The following is a 14,973-nucleotide window of genomic DNA, read 5'->3' on the forward strand; positions in this document are numbered from 1 at the left end:
CAAACCTGCCTCCTGCTGTTGAGTTCATGGGTCCATGAGGTGCCCACCAGATCGTGAACCTGAGCCCGCTCTAGAACGAGGTTCCATCGAGGTGTGTTTCTCTGCGCAGGAGCAGGGTGTGGGTAAGTGCCATGACGGGTCTTCCAGGCTGCTTATTTCAAGCTGTTCAATGGAGGAGGTGTTGTCTTGGCTGGAGCTGAGATCATGGATGGAGCTGAGGGAATGGCTGAGGAAGTCAGTCACTTGGCAGAGCTCCCTGTGAACTAAATTAGAGATAATTAGTGCATGACAGCAGAGTCAAAAGCAGGAGAGAGAGCACTCATATTTGCATTGAGAGAGGGATGATGTGATGCAGGATCCTTACAAGGGTGTTCGCCACCGTCCTCACTGCCACTGCAGGCACGGTCCATGTCCTCAACTGTCAACGGGATGGCGCATTCCTCAAAGTGAGTGAGAGGGCTAATGTGGGCCACTCCACCCCCAGTCTGGGACCTCTTCCTGCTGATGTGAGCAGGCTTCTCCTGCATGAAAACAAGTGGAGAGAGTGCAGGACACATGGCACTGCGTGGAATGTTTGTGTAGTGAGTGGAGCCATGGAAAGGATGACATGAGCTCAACAGGGCATGAGCCTGATGGAGATGTGAGGGTGTGTGTGAGAGTTAGTGGTGTTGTGCCTTGAGGTATGAGATCCCTATGGATGTGTGATGGGTTTGTGAGTGTGTGAGTTGAGAGTAATGAGAAGAGTGAATTACCTTGGTGGAACGAATTACACCATTCATCCTGTAGCAGCACAGGGTTGCTGTCCTCTTTGGCAGGACATTGGTACTAACCACCGCTACCACTGCCCCCCAAGCCATATTAGTGAAATTGCTGCCCATCCTGCAGCCAAAGCTGGGGTAGAGGACATCACAGAGAGCCTCCACTGCATCCAAAAGACGCTCGAGGGACACATCATTGACTCTAGGGGCCGCAGTCCTTTTGCCTTTCAGGGCCATGTCTTCTTTGCAGTTGTGAGCTGTACTTTAAATATGGCACCCGGCGTGATGAAGCAGCGAGGTGATGGCGTGGCAGGCAAATAAGAGCCCACTGGCCATGGGAATGGCGTGTTTCCCGGGAATGCATAATTAGTGTGGCGGGTTTGGGATGATACTTTGTGAAAAGCCGCCATTGCGGCTGGCAGGTAAAATGTCGCTACTGCACTTAGTGCAAATCTGGGTCAGGTGCACAGAAACGGGAGACTTCCCAGCTCTGCAAATCCGATCTTCAAAAATGGTGGCCCGCAGTTCTAATTTTCTTCCGGGGAGGTCAGACTGGATTAGAAGTTGGGCCCGCTGCCCCTGAAACAAGTGCGGAGGCTGCTGGGTGTGGAGGTGGAATGGGCGGAAGGCCTGCCTCTGTGCTCCTGCACTTTGATAAATTCAATAAAAAATGATGAAAACAAAAAGCAGGCCTCCAGGCATCACCCCTTGCCCAGCAGCCACCCCCCCCCAACCCCCCCACACCCCCCCCACACACACACACATTGCCTGTACCCTATCAATGCCAATCTATGCTACCTTGTGCCCCCCATCCAACCCCATATCCCCCATGCCCTCTATGCCAATACATGCCTCTCTACCCAACCCCATGGCCCCTCATACCCCTCTGCCCTCCACATCCTCATGGTCCTTTATATCCCTTATGGCAACTTAGTGCCAACTCAAGTCAATGCATGCCCCGCACCTTTTGCCCTTACCTCCTCCATGCCAACTCACCTAGTATCCACGTGACCCTTCGACCGAACCGTTCAGTCGAAGAGTCCTGGGGACTCGAAACGTCAACTCTTTTCTTCTCCGCCGATGCTGCCAGACCTGCTGAGATTTTCCCAGGTAATTCTGTTTTTGTTTTGGATTTCCAGCATCCGCAGTTTTTTTGTTTTTATCACCTAGTATCCACTATGGGCAAACTTCAGGAGCCTTGCTAACATAAAATAAAGTGTCTATTGATGATGCCACTATTTTAAATTTTAAAAAAACCATTCTCATTGATAAAAAAAAATCCATTCAATACACAGAAATTACTTCAACTCATCTCTTATGGAAACAAATATTTCTATTCTATAACCGCTTGGAGTTGTCAATCAAACTGCTCACTTAACAGGCATCCCACTGTGCTAATGCTATTTTGCAAAATTAGTCATTGCAGCACAAATCCCACAATAGATGCGCTCAGGCTAATGTCAACAGACAGAATGAAATACTAAGCACTGTTTTTTTAAAAGCTCCAGACTGTTTTTTTAAATTTAAAGCCCGGCAGAGTTAAATCCATTGACAGATTTGACTGTTCCAATGAGTTTTGATAGTTCTTTGCCTTCTTTGACAGCTTTGACTGTTCCAATGAGCTTATGCAATTTTTACACACAATCATGTTCACTTTTACCAATCCTAAAAGGTGCCTTAACTCTGCCAAAGGGTGCCTCATCTCTTCCAATGATGTCCCAGGGCCATATCCAGAGGGGTACCTTGCCTTTCCAAAGGGGTACCCTGGTTATCCAAATGAATCCACTAAGTTCAAGCTAGCTCTTACCTGGTCTAATCTGCACATGCTGGGTTTCACACTCCAGGCCTCCTAAAATCCCACTTCAGTGGAGGCAGCTGGTGATTTAAATCTAAAATTAAATTTAAAATTACAGAGCTGCGTCCATAAAATGCACATGGCAGACTGACTGAAGTCCTGCCTCCATAAAAATAGGAAATTCTGTGTATGGAGGCGGGACTTAGGATTTTCAGCCATTTCTGCTATTTTCACCATGATGGAGAGGCCATCATGGCAAAAATCTGGGTCTAATTTTTTTTTTCACTCGTTCATATGATGTGGGTATTGCTGGCAAGATAAGCATTTATTGCTCATCCCTAATTGGTCTTGAGAAGGAAGTGGTAAGCCACCTTCTTGAACTTCTGCAGTCCTTGTCATGTAGGTATACCCACAGTGTTGTTAGGGAGCAGGAGTTTGGGGAGAATATAAATGAGCAGTGGAAGTATCTTCAAATGGTCAGATAAGGAAGATATTTAAAACAACTTGAGCACAGCAGGAACTTACCAAGGATCCTTAGACAGCAACTTCCAAACCCACAACGACTACCATCTAGAAGGACAAGGACAAGAGACACATGGGAACACCATCACCTAGAAGTTCCCCTCCAAGCCACTCACCATCCTGACTTGGAAATATATTGCCATTCCTTCCCTGGCACTGGGTCAAAATCCTGGAACTCACTCCCTAACAACACTGTGGGTGTACCTACTCTACATGGACTGCATTGGTTCAAGAAGGCAGCTCACCACCACCTTCTCAAGGGCAATTATATTTGGGCAATAAATGCTGGCCTAGCCAGTGATGCCCACATCCCATAAATTAATAAAAAGAAATGTAGTTTTTACTCAAATAGGTGTGCATTTTTGTACTCAGTTAAACTTGCTGATGTTCTGATTCACCGATCATATGTGAATGGTGATCAGCATCCAGCAGGATGTGCAAGACCTCATTTTATGGCAGACCTGGTACAAGCGTGATTAAGTCCAAATATCAACAGCTAGAGGAAGATAAGGCAGAAACATGAGATGCAGCAGGTCGAACATCTGTATTGCATGAAGATTTTTCTTAAATCAGAAACACATGCTTGGTGCTGCAATTGCCAAAGCGGCTGTTGTTTCTTTACTTCTAGAGCATTATTTTACTGTGTTAAAGTAAAATTTACATTCTGGTGTGAAAAAGGAATCAGAATTGCCAAAGTCAATAATTAGAACTTGGCTCGTCCACAGTACTTAGGCTTTAAAGTTGTTTCTTTGCTTTAGATGCAAACCATTTGAAATTATTACTGACAAGGGCAAAAGATAACAATTCCTCCAGAGTCCTCTCAAGCCTCAAGAACAAGTAAAAGGTACATAATATTGACTAACCTATGTGCCGTTAGAAGTTGTTAACTGAACTTACTTTCTGTTATGAGACTAACACATTGTGTCTCTTGGCACCAACTTGTTCTTCACAGTTTAAGATGACTTGAGCAGATTCCCCGTGGCTTATGCAGAGTGAGTGTTTAGTCTGGTTTGAGGATATTGGGATTTTGTACTCATTACCTTGTTCTCTAACCACATCAGTGTCCTCCCCACCAAAAAAAAAGTCTGAACAACCCATCTTATTTAGGTTTTATGACCAGACACATCATATTTTTCTTCTTCTTTGTTCCTGCTGGAGTTCAATAAGTTAACAGCGTTGTCACAAGACAGTGCTGTCCATTACATTAACCTCTAGTCACATTAGGATGTTGCTACTTGCATTCCTGACTAGTAAATAGAAGCCGAGTTAAAGACATCATTGTTGATGTAAAATCTCAATATTTACATTCGAATGCATTATGCATAATCTTTCAGTGTTTTTGTTGGTACAATGGTAAGATGAAAAACTGAGTGTACAAGTGTTTTTGCTCATTGTGAGTGCTTTACTTCCTTGGTTACTGAATGCAGGTATTGCATAGATGTTGCAGCACAGAAACAGATCATGCAAGCTAATTGGTCTGAGCCAGTGTTTATGGTTCATTGGAGCCTCCTTCCAACCTGCTGCATCCAATATTATCAGCATATCTGTCTATTCCTTTCTCCCTCCTATACTTAGTCAGTGTCCCCTTAAATGCACCAATACTATTCATCTCAACCACTCCATGCGGCAGCAAGTTCCACCTTCTGGGTAATGAGGTTTGTCCTGAATTCTTGATTGGATTTAAGGCCTTGGCAAAAGAACCAGAGGTGACAGGAGGAAAGTATTTTTTTTAAAACACTGCATGTTGTTGTGATCTGGAATGCACAGTCTGAAAGGATGGTGAAAGCAGATTCAATTATACAGTTTGAAAGAGAAGCAGTTAAATACTGGAAGAGAAACAAAAATACGGGGCTGTGGGGAAGGAGCCAGAGAATGGGATTAATTGGATGGCTCCACCAAAAAGCCTGTACAGGCATGATGAATGGCCTCCTCCTGTGCCATAACATTCTAGAATTCCATAACAATGATTGTGATGGACCACTCACCTGCATGGGTGCAGTCACAGCACCACTCAAGAAGTTAAACATCCAGGATAAAGCAATGTGGTTGTTCACCATCTCCTACCACTAGACTAGTAGTCGTACCTACTACTATGTGGATCAACCCCCTCTACCACTGTTGCACTGTTGCTGTGGTATCAACAAAATGACCTACAGAAACTCAGCGAAGTTGCTTTTCAGTACTGCTGAGGCCCATGATCTCTGCCACCAAGGAGAGCCAAAGTAGCAATATTATAGAAACATCACCTCCAATTTTCCTTCTAAGTCACACAGCATCTTGATATAGGCATATATTACTAATCCTTCTGCTTACCATTACTTGTACCGTTACCCTGAACTATTGCATTGTACTTTCTCTTTTAATTTCCAAATCGACCCTCATGTAAACCCTCCCTAACAACCCCACTATTTAGTTTAAAGACCTACAGCCCTAGTTATACAACTCACCAGGACATTGGTCCCAGCGTAGTTCAGGTGGAGACTATCCTGATGGTACAGCTCCCTCTCTCCCCATTACTGATGCCAGTGCCCCATGAATCAAATAAGTAAAAGCAAAATACTGCGAATGTTGGAAATCTGAAACAAAAGCAGAAGATGCTGGAAAAACGCAGCAGGTCCGGCTCAGAGGAAGGGTCATATGGACTTGAAATGTTAACTCTGTTTCTCTCTCCATATATACTGCCAGACCTGCTGAGTTTTTCCAGCATTTTCTGTTTATGTCCCATGAATCAAAACCCATTTCTCCAACACCAATCTCTGAGCCATGCATTCAACTCTCCAATCTTATTTACCCCATGCTAATTTTCTCATGGCTCAGGTAGTAAAATCCAGAGATTATTACCTTTGTGCTTCTGCATTTTAATTTAGTCCCTAGCAGAACCTCTTTTGCTGTGTTGTTGGTACCTATGTGAAGCATGATAACTGGATTTTTCCCCTCTCACATCAAGTTCCTCTCCAGTCTGGAGAAGGTGTCCTTAACCTTGACACCAGGCAGGCAGCCCAGCCTTCACAACTCACACCGTCGGCTTCAGACAATCATATCTCTCCCCCTAACTATGCTGTTCCCTATTACAACTATATTCCTGTTTACCCCCCCCCACTTAAATGGCTCTGTGCACCGTAACTTGGTCAGTTTGCTCATCCACTCTGCAGCCCCTATTCTTGCCCACACAAGCTGCAAGGAGCATGAACCCATTGGACAACGGCAAGGGCTGAGGTTCCTCCATTACTACCTTCTGGATCCCCATACCTTCACTTGCAGTCACACGCAGTACAATGAAAATAATTCTTCTGCTCTTCCTTTGCTGCACATGGCCTCCTTATCTTTGTAATCTGCTCCACAACCCTTTGAAATATCTGGACTCCTCTAATTCTGGCCTCCTGAGAACGCTCAATTTTAATCACTCCACCCTTTGGTGGCTGCACCTTTAGCTTTTTTTTAAATTCATTTACGGGGTGTGGGCTTTGCTGGCTTGGCCAGCATTTATTACCCATCACTTGTTGCCCTTGAGAAGGTGGTGGTGAGCTGCCTTCTTGAACTACTGCAGTTCATGTGGTGTAGGTACACCCACTGTGCTGTTAGGAAGAGAGTTCCAGGATTTTGACCCAGTGACAGTGAAGGAATGCTGATATATTTCCAAGTCAGGATGGTGTGTGACTTGGAGGGGAACTTCCAGGTGGTGGTGTTCCCATGCATCTGCTGCCCTTGACCTTCTAAGTGGTAATGGTTGTGGATTTGGAAGGTGCTGTCAAATGAGCCTTGATGAATTCCTGTGGTGCATCTTGTAGATGGTACACACTGCTACTGCTGTGTGTCGGTGGTGGAGGGAGTGAAAGTTTGTGGATGTGACGCCAAACAAGCGAGCTGCTTTGTCCTGGATGGTGTCAAGCTTCTTGACTGTTGTGGGAGCTGCAGTCCTCCAGGCAAGTGGAGAGTATTCCATCACATTCCTGATTTGTACCTTGTAGATGGTAGACAGGCTTTGGGGAGTCAGGAGATGAGTTACTCATCACAGGATTCCTAGCATCTGACTTGCTCTTGTAGCCACAGTATTTATATGGCTGGTCCATTCAGTTTCTGATAAATGGTAACCCCCAGGATGTTGATAGTGGGAGATTCAGTGATAGTAATGCCATTGAGTGTCAAAGGGCGATGGTTAGATGCGCTCTTGTTGGAGATGGTCATTGTCCGGCACCTGTGTGACACGAATGTTATTTGCAACTTGTCAGCCCAAGCCTGGATATTGTCCATTTAGACATGGACTGCTTCAGTGTCTGAGGTGTTGTGAATAGCACTGAACATTGAGCAATCATCAGCAAACATCCTCACTTTGACCTTATGATGGAAGGAAGGCCATTGATGAAGCAGTTGAAGATGGTTGGGCTGAGGACACTACCCTGAGGAACTCTTGCAGTGATGTCCTGGAGCTGAGATGACTGACCTCCAACAACCACAACCATCTTCTTTTGTGCTAGGTATGACTCCAACCAGCGTACAGTTTTCCCCCTGATTTCCATTGACTCCAGTTTTGCTAGGGCTCCTTGATGCAGCCATCGGTCAAATGTGACCTTGATGTCAAGGGCATTCACTCTTACCTCACCTCGTGAGTTCAGCTCTTTTGACCATGTTTGAATCAAGGCTGTAATGAGGTCAGGAGCTGAGTGGCCCTGGTGGAACCCAGACTGGGCGTGAGTGAGCAGGTTATTGCTAAGCAGTGCCGCTTGATAGTACTGCTGATGACCCCTTTCATTACTTTATTGATGATGGAGAGTAGACTGATGGGGCAATAATTGGCCGGGTTGGATTTGCCCTGCTTTTTGTGTACATGACATAACTGGGCAATTTTCCACATAGCCGGGTAGATGCTAGTGTTGTAGCTGTACTGGAATAGTTTGGCTAGGGGCACAGCAAGTTCTGGAGCACAAGTCTTCAGTACTATTGCCAGATATTGTCAGGACCCATAGTCTTTGCAGTATCCAGTGTCTTCTGTCGTTTCTTTATACCACATGGAGTGAATTGAATTGGCTGAAGACTGGCATCTGCGAAGCTGGGGACCTCTGGAGGAGGCTGAGGTAGATCCACTCAGCATTTCTGGCTGAAGATTGTAGCAAATGCCTTATCTTTTGCACTGATGTTTCAGGCTTGCCCATCATTGAGGATGGAGATATTTGTGGGCCCTTCTCCCCCCGTGAGTTGTTTAATTGCCCAGCACCATTCACGACTGGATGTGACAGGACTGCAGGGCTTAGATCTGATCTGTTGTTTGTGGGACTGCTTAGCTCTGTCTATCACTTGCTGCTTATGCTTTTTGGCACACAAGTAGTCCTGTGTTATAGCTTCATCAGGTTGCCACTTCATTTTTAAGTATGCCTGGTGCTGCTCCTTCATTGAACCAGGGTTGATTCCCTGGCTTGATGGTAATGGTAGAGTAGGGGATCTGCTTGTTACAGATTGTGTTCGAGCACATCTCTGCTGCTGCTAATGGCCCACAGCACCTCATGGTTACCCAGTCTTGAGTTGCTAGATTTGTTCGAAATCTATCCCATTTAGCACAGTCGTCGTCCCACACAACATGATGAAGGGTATCCTCATTGTGAAGGTGGGACTTCCTCTACACAATGATTTGCGGTGGTCACTCCTACCGATACCGTCATGGACAGATGCATATGCAGCAGGCAGATTGGTGAGGATGAGATCAAGTACGTTTTTCCTTCTTGTTGGTTCCCTCACCAACTGCCATAGACCTAGTCTAGCAGCTTTGTCTGTTAGGACTCAGCCAGCTCGGTCAGTAGTGATGCTACGAAGCGACTCTTGGTGATGGACATTGAAGTCCCCCACTCAGAGTACATTTTGCGCCCTTGCCACCCTCAGTGCTTCCTCCAAGTGGTGTCCAACATGAAGGACCACTGATTCATCAGCTGAGGGAGGGCAGTATACGGTAATCAGCAGGAGGTTTACTCGCCAATGCTTGACCTGATGCCATGAGACTTCCTGGGGTCCAGAGTCGATGTTCAGGACTCCCAGGGCAACTCCTCCCTCCTGACTGTATACCACAATGCTGCCACCTCTGCTGGTGGCCCACAGCACCAGGTATGGTGATGGTGGTGTCTTGGACATTATTTGCAAGATATGATTGTGTGAGGATGACTGTATCAGGCTGTTGCTTGACTAGTCTGAGAGACAGCTCTCCCGATTTTGGCACTAGCCCCCGGGTCGACATGGTTGAGTTTGCTGTTGTTGTTTCTGATGCCTAGGTCCGTCCGGTTTCATTCTTTTTTTGAGACTTTGTTGCAGTTTGATACAACTGAGTGGCTTGCTAGGTCATTTCAATGAAGACAGATTTCCTTCCCTAAAGGACATTAGTGAACCAGGTGGGTTTTTTTATGACAATGGTTTCATGGTCAACATTTAATTCCAGATTTTTATTGAATTCAAATTCCACCATCTGCTGTGGTGGGATTTGAACGTGGGTCCCCAGAGCATTACCCTGGATTTCTCGATTGCTAGTCCAGCGACAATACCACTATTTCATCACCTCCCCTAAACTCTGAAATAGCCCCAATATCTGAAATGTTCTCCTTACTCCTTTCTGCTTCTCTAACTTGCTTTCCTCCTGTAAGACACTCCTTAAATCTTTTGCCAAGCTTTTGGTCATTTAACCTAGCATCTCCTTATGTGGCTCAGTGTCATACTTTGTTTTGTAATGCTCCTGTGAAGCATCTTGGGATGTTTTAGTATATTAAAGGTGCTTTATAAATATAAACAGCTGTTGTTGTATTGTGCCATGGGAACTGTTATGTTTACCTCAGAGGGAAACTGTGGCTTTGCTCTAGTGTCTTGTCCAAATGACAACACCTCTGACAGTTTGCCACTCAGACTGTGGGAAACATGTCTAGACAGACGGCTGCATCATGTGAACTGGTTCCCTTAGTTTACATTCACATCCCTTCATTCTCTCTTCCTGATTTGGTATAAAGAGCTTCTCAACATTCAACACAAATTTAAAAGCCCGGATAATTTTCCCTTTTTCCTTGATTGAGTGAGAACTGATTCAAAGCCTCTCTTTTTACGTTAACGACTTCAATCCAGCTAACTTCATTTCGAGCCTTATGTTCTTGGATACCTATAAAGAACAAACATAGACACAACTGTTCTTAGCACAGTCTCACTAACATTTTATAGATCATCAGGTAATAATTCTCTGTACTTGCCTCTCCCTATGAACACTTTTTACTTTTGTAATTGGGCCATAAAATCAACATCTGGTTAACTAATTCTCACAAATGTTTTCCCCTGGACATTTAGACAATAAAGGCCATCAATCTTGTGATGTTCTTTGACCTTGAAGCAAAACAGTAAAGCAAACTTGTAATTTTATCTGTGGAATCTGTAATTGGTTTTAGGAATGTTTGAAAGGGACTTTTAAGAGTTTGCATCAGTTGTAAATGGACCAATTGTCATTTTCTTGAATAATAGGAACTGCTGGTCCATGTGACCTGGTGACCCTTGACCCAGAAGGAGTAACAACAGGAAGTTAACATACAAAAGCTAGGTGGCCAGATACAAAGGAGGGCTGCAGCAGAGGGGAAATCAGTGAAGGTACGTTTACAAGGAGGAGCTGTTTGTGTGTCAAGCAGGATAGTCAAACAGGCCAGAAAACAGGGTTAAAGTAGGGTTTGCGAATTGGACAATTTTATTGCGGCTGCTTCATCAGTTCTGCCAGCACCAACAAGAGTATTTAACAGGGTTTATAAAAGGAATAAGATAAAGGAATTCCTAGGGAATCTGTACCATCATTACTGTTGTGAACCTAGCTAAGATGGTTTTGCAGGAGTGTGCCATTTGGGTGACAACTGTTCACTGGGATCTCGAGTGAAATAGTTGCCAGTGAATGTGATTTAAGGGCCAAATTGATTGAGTGCGAGATCTCCCAGATACCAAGTTAGAGAACTTTGGAACTCCACAAACTGTATATGATGCCACCATATCTGCTAGGAGTGATGTGGGTTCTCATGGTTGTAAAAGATGTATCTTATTTGTTGTAACAACTATTTAAAATGAAATTTGCCTTTTTATTTCAAAGATAATTTGCCTGTTAATTCATGTCTAATTTGCGTTGGTTCTGATTTGTGTTAACATGAAAGTTACAAAAAGTGAAATCTTGTTCGTAATTTGGGGGTCGTTTGGTAAATTTGGTTATTTTGGTTTATGGTTCCTCCACCGGAATCGTAACAATTTATATAATTAGGTAATTACTCAAACCAAAAGAACCATAGCCATCTCTCTCCATTAGAGAGAGAGAATTGGTTATAGAGAGATGAGTGAGGACCACTCTGCATAAGTGGGGCAAGGCAAGGAGACAGACCTCTATGAATTACTACAGCTGGTATGGGGGATTGAAACCATGCCGTTCATATCATCTGCATCACACACTAGCCATCTTACTAGCCGACCACCCCTTGTATAATTAAAAGCATTGCATATAGTCTGCTTATAGATGAATGGAATTTTTTTTTATTCATTCAAGGGCACTGCTGGCTAGGATAGCATTTATTGCCCATCCCCAATTACCCTTGAGAAGGCGGTGAGCCATCTTCTTGAACTGCTGCAGTCCCTGTCGTGTAGGTACACCCATACTGCTGGTTAAGATATTGATCCTGCAACAGTGAAGTAACGGCGATATAGTTCCAAGTCAGGATGGTGAGTGGCTTGGAGGGGAATTTCTAGGTGGTGGTGTTCCCTGAGTCTGTTGCCCCTGTCCTTCTAGATGGTAGTGGTCATAGGTTGGGAAGGTGCAATCTAAGGAAGCTTGGTGAGTTTCTGCAGTGCATCTTGTAGATGGTATACACCGCTGCCTCTGTTCATCAGTGGTGGAGGGAGTGAATGTTTGTGGAAAGGTTGCAATCAAGTGGGCTGCTTTGTCCAGGATGGTGTCAAGCTTCTAGAGTGGTTTTCCTGATGCAGATCCTAGTCATCAGTTGGAGAACCTGTGGGGAAACCCGCATCACTTCTTTAGGAGAGGCCTCATTGATTTGGGACTCTGGCGGTGGAAATCCTGTTTCCTGAGAGCTGCTGGCCAATTAGAGGCCAGCAACTCTCCATTACCAGCAGCAACCTCAGCCAAGATGGCATTGCTCCAGGGATTCACCAGGGATTTTTGTTAGATCCCAGGATTCAGGTGAGTGAGGGCAGGATAGGAGCTGCGGGGTGAGGATTGCAGGAGGGGGTGGGGCATTGGAAGCAAGGGCAGGGGGTGGCTTTCAACAGTTCCTCCCTCTTCCTCAGGAATAGAGGAAGTATTCATTCTGTGACCTAACGAATGATGTGTATGCTCAGGGTTACCTCTCTTTGTTGGATCTAGAAAAGAGGATCAGAGTACAAACAAAGAGGTGCCAGTAAAATCTGAGACCAAAAGAACTCTGCTGACCAAGATCAGGGAGAGACTCTTGGAATTTCTTGGGCATGTAATAAGAAATTATGATTTAGAAAGTCTGATGCTGATAGGAAAGATTGACGGTGAAAGAGATCAAGAAAGACAAAGAACAATCTTTTTAAAAAGGGTCTTGCAAACTGGGTGAATGTACCACCAAGGAGGAGATCCATGCCTCTACAGCAAGATTAACATGGGGATGACCATGGTCACCAAAGCTCTCTTAAGTTATGGTACCTGAAGAGGGAGGATCGCCATTGGTTTTTCTTGAAGCTTTATTAACTTATCCCCCACATTTTAAGGAACATGGATCTAAACCACCAAGTTTCTTCGATTTAATGTATCCTATTCTTCCCAAAATGTGTCACCTCACATTTCTCTGCATCAAATTTTATCTACAACCTATCTCAATTTACAAACATGTCCAACAAAATCAGATAAAATCACAAAATCTCCTTGCAGTTAAGTGATTCCAGATCATACATTATATAAAACAGTAGGAGTGAAAGAGGGGCAATAGTTCCAACACACACCACAGAGCCACCTCTGTTTATATCTCAACCAAAAATATTATTAATCACTGTTCTCTATCTTAAACAAACTTCCTGTCCATACTTTCCACACCAGGTGCCTTAATTTGAGCTGAGCTATGGCTGTCAATAATAGAGGGAAAGCTGTGGAGCAGGAAATGCTGACTTTCACAGAACGCTGGTCAATGGCTTGTTCTCTTGAGGCAATGCTACAGCAAACAAAAAAGATCTGCTTTTCAAAGTCATGGGTTATATTTAACTTTAGTATTCACCAGAAAATATTTACACGTTCAGGTAAATTTTTAAAGTTGACTGCACCACCTCTGCTTTATTAAATATTGATTTGATTGCACAATCATATTCATACACTATTTATACATTGGCTAAATAAAGAACAGACATGGAGATCTCTTATCATTCATTCAAATAAAGCAATGCTCCTTGTTATTCACTTTCATAGTGATACAGAGCAAAAATATCTCAATGAATCATTTCTTTCTGGTATATTGAATTCAGCATTGCTGAAACTTGAACATCTCTTACTAGCAATGGTCACCGGCAAAATACAAACAGAGCATCAACTTTTTAAAAAAAATAATTCACATTGACTAATTGCATGCTTTAAGTTTTGACAATAAGAACTATATTTTGAAATCAGTCTGATTAGCACATCCATTTCATAAATTAGACACTCTCTAGACAACACAAAGCCCTAAAAAGGACTAGGGAGCCTATTTTGATTAAATTAATCCATTCCACCTTTCTTTTCAAGACTGATGAAATAAAGCAGGATTATAGTTAAAAAGTACCTCAGACTGATCCAACCATCTTAATCAAGGATAAAAGGAGGCACCTTTAGGAGGATTAACAGTAATAGCAACATGGATTCATACAAAACCTTTTAACGTGAAGACCATCCCCAAACTTTTCAGAAACAGGTGCAAGGAAAGTAGACGCCAAGCCACAGAGAGGGATAGGCAGGGGTGGGTGCTGCTGAACAAGGGTTTAATTGAAGGATGGGTTTCCAAAAGGCTTTGAAAGGAGAGGGAGGTGGAAACATGCAGAGGTTTAGGGAGGGAAATCAGAAAGATCTGCGACTAATGATGGGACAAGGGGAGGTGGGGGATACAGGGAAGGCCAGTGTCAAGAGCAGAGTACTTGGGGGAAATTGTGTCAGAAGAGAGAGGGTATATAAAGGCTGGATGAGATTAGACAGATACGATGGGGAGAGGCCATGAAGGAGCTTAGAGACGAATATTGCTAATTGCCTTAATATTGTTATAAACCATTACAATAGAAGTTATTTCTGAATTTAATTCGAATGCTTACTTCTGAATTGCTGCATAGAACAGAGAAATACGGAGGAAAAATACTGCTTCCATCTGGATTTGTCAAAAATAAAAATAATTGAAGAAAAAAAACACCCACGCAGCATTTTGTGTAGAAAAGGGTTTATTACAATGCACAGCTCTATAGATTAGATAGAATTCCTGAAACACTTGCTGGGTCAACAAAAAGGGAAGACTCTCAAATTAGGTTTTCAACTACAGAGGCACATTTTAACTCTGCCTACGTTATAAAAACATAAGGTCTCAGGTCAGCACCATCTTCCTCCTTTATGCAGTGTTCACATCATGAGTCTACTGTGAACCATGATGGGCGCTTTCGATTCCTTTCAATGATCCTCTTCCCCTCATCAGCCTCTGTAACTTTTTCTCCCTTGTAAACTACAACGGTTTCTACAGGGGGGGTGTTAAGTGACCTTCCTTCCTGTACCCGAATCTGTGCTCGTACAAGGGCCGTTTCGTGTGCAACCTTTTGATAGCAGAAGGTGCACAACACGTGCTTCAGCTTCAAGTGCCCACATTCTTGACAGACCTCGATGTTGTTCTGAAATGAGAAGAAATTCCAATAAAAAGAAAAACAATACCGGAGAAA

At 43.8% G+C, this 14,973-nt stretch overlaps 1 protein-coding gene across 2 annotated transcripts in view; it reads right to left on the minus strand.

Moving 5' to 3' along the window:
* Positions 1–13,330: 13,330 nt before the first annotated feature.
* mrpl32 (mitochondrial ribosomal protein L32) overlaps positions 13,331–14,973 on the minus strand; it is a 29,271-nt gene continuing 27,628 nt past the window's right edge. For both annotated transcript variants that reach the window (XM_041183279.1, XM_041183280.1), the window contains one exon: positions 13,331–14,925. In XM_041183279.1, coding sequence (XP_041039213.1) covers positions 14,668–14,925 — 258 coding nt within the window. In that variant the 3' untranslated portion in view covers positions 13,331–14,667. The remainder of the gene's footprint in view (positions 14,926–14,973) is intronic.

This window comes from Carcharodon carcharias, chromosome 3 (assembly GCF_017639515.1).
Source record: "Carcharodon carcharias isolate sCarCar2 chromosome 3, sCarCar2.pri, whole genome shotgun sequence".
Taxonomy (NCBI): domain Eukaryota; kingdom Metazoa; phylum Chordata; class Chondrichthyes; order Lamniformes; family Lamnidae; genus Carcharodon; species Carcharodon carcharias.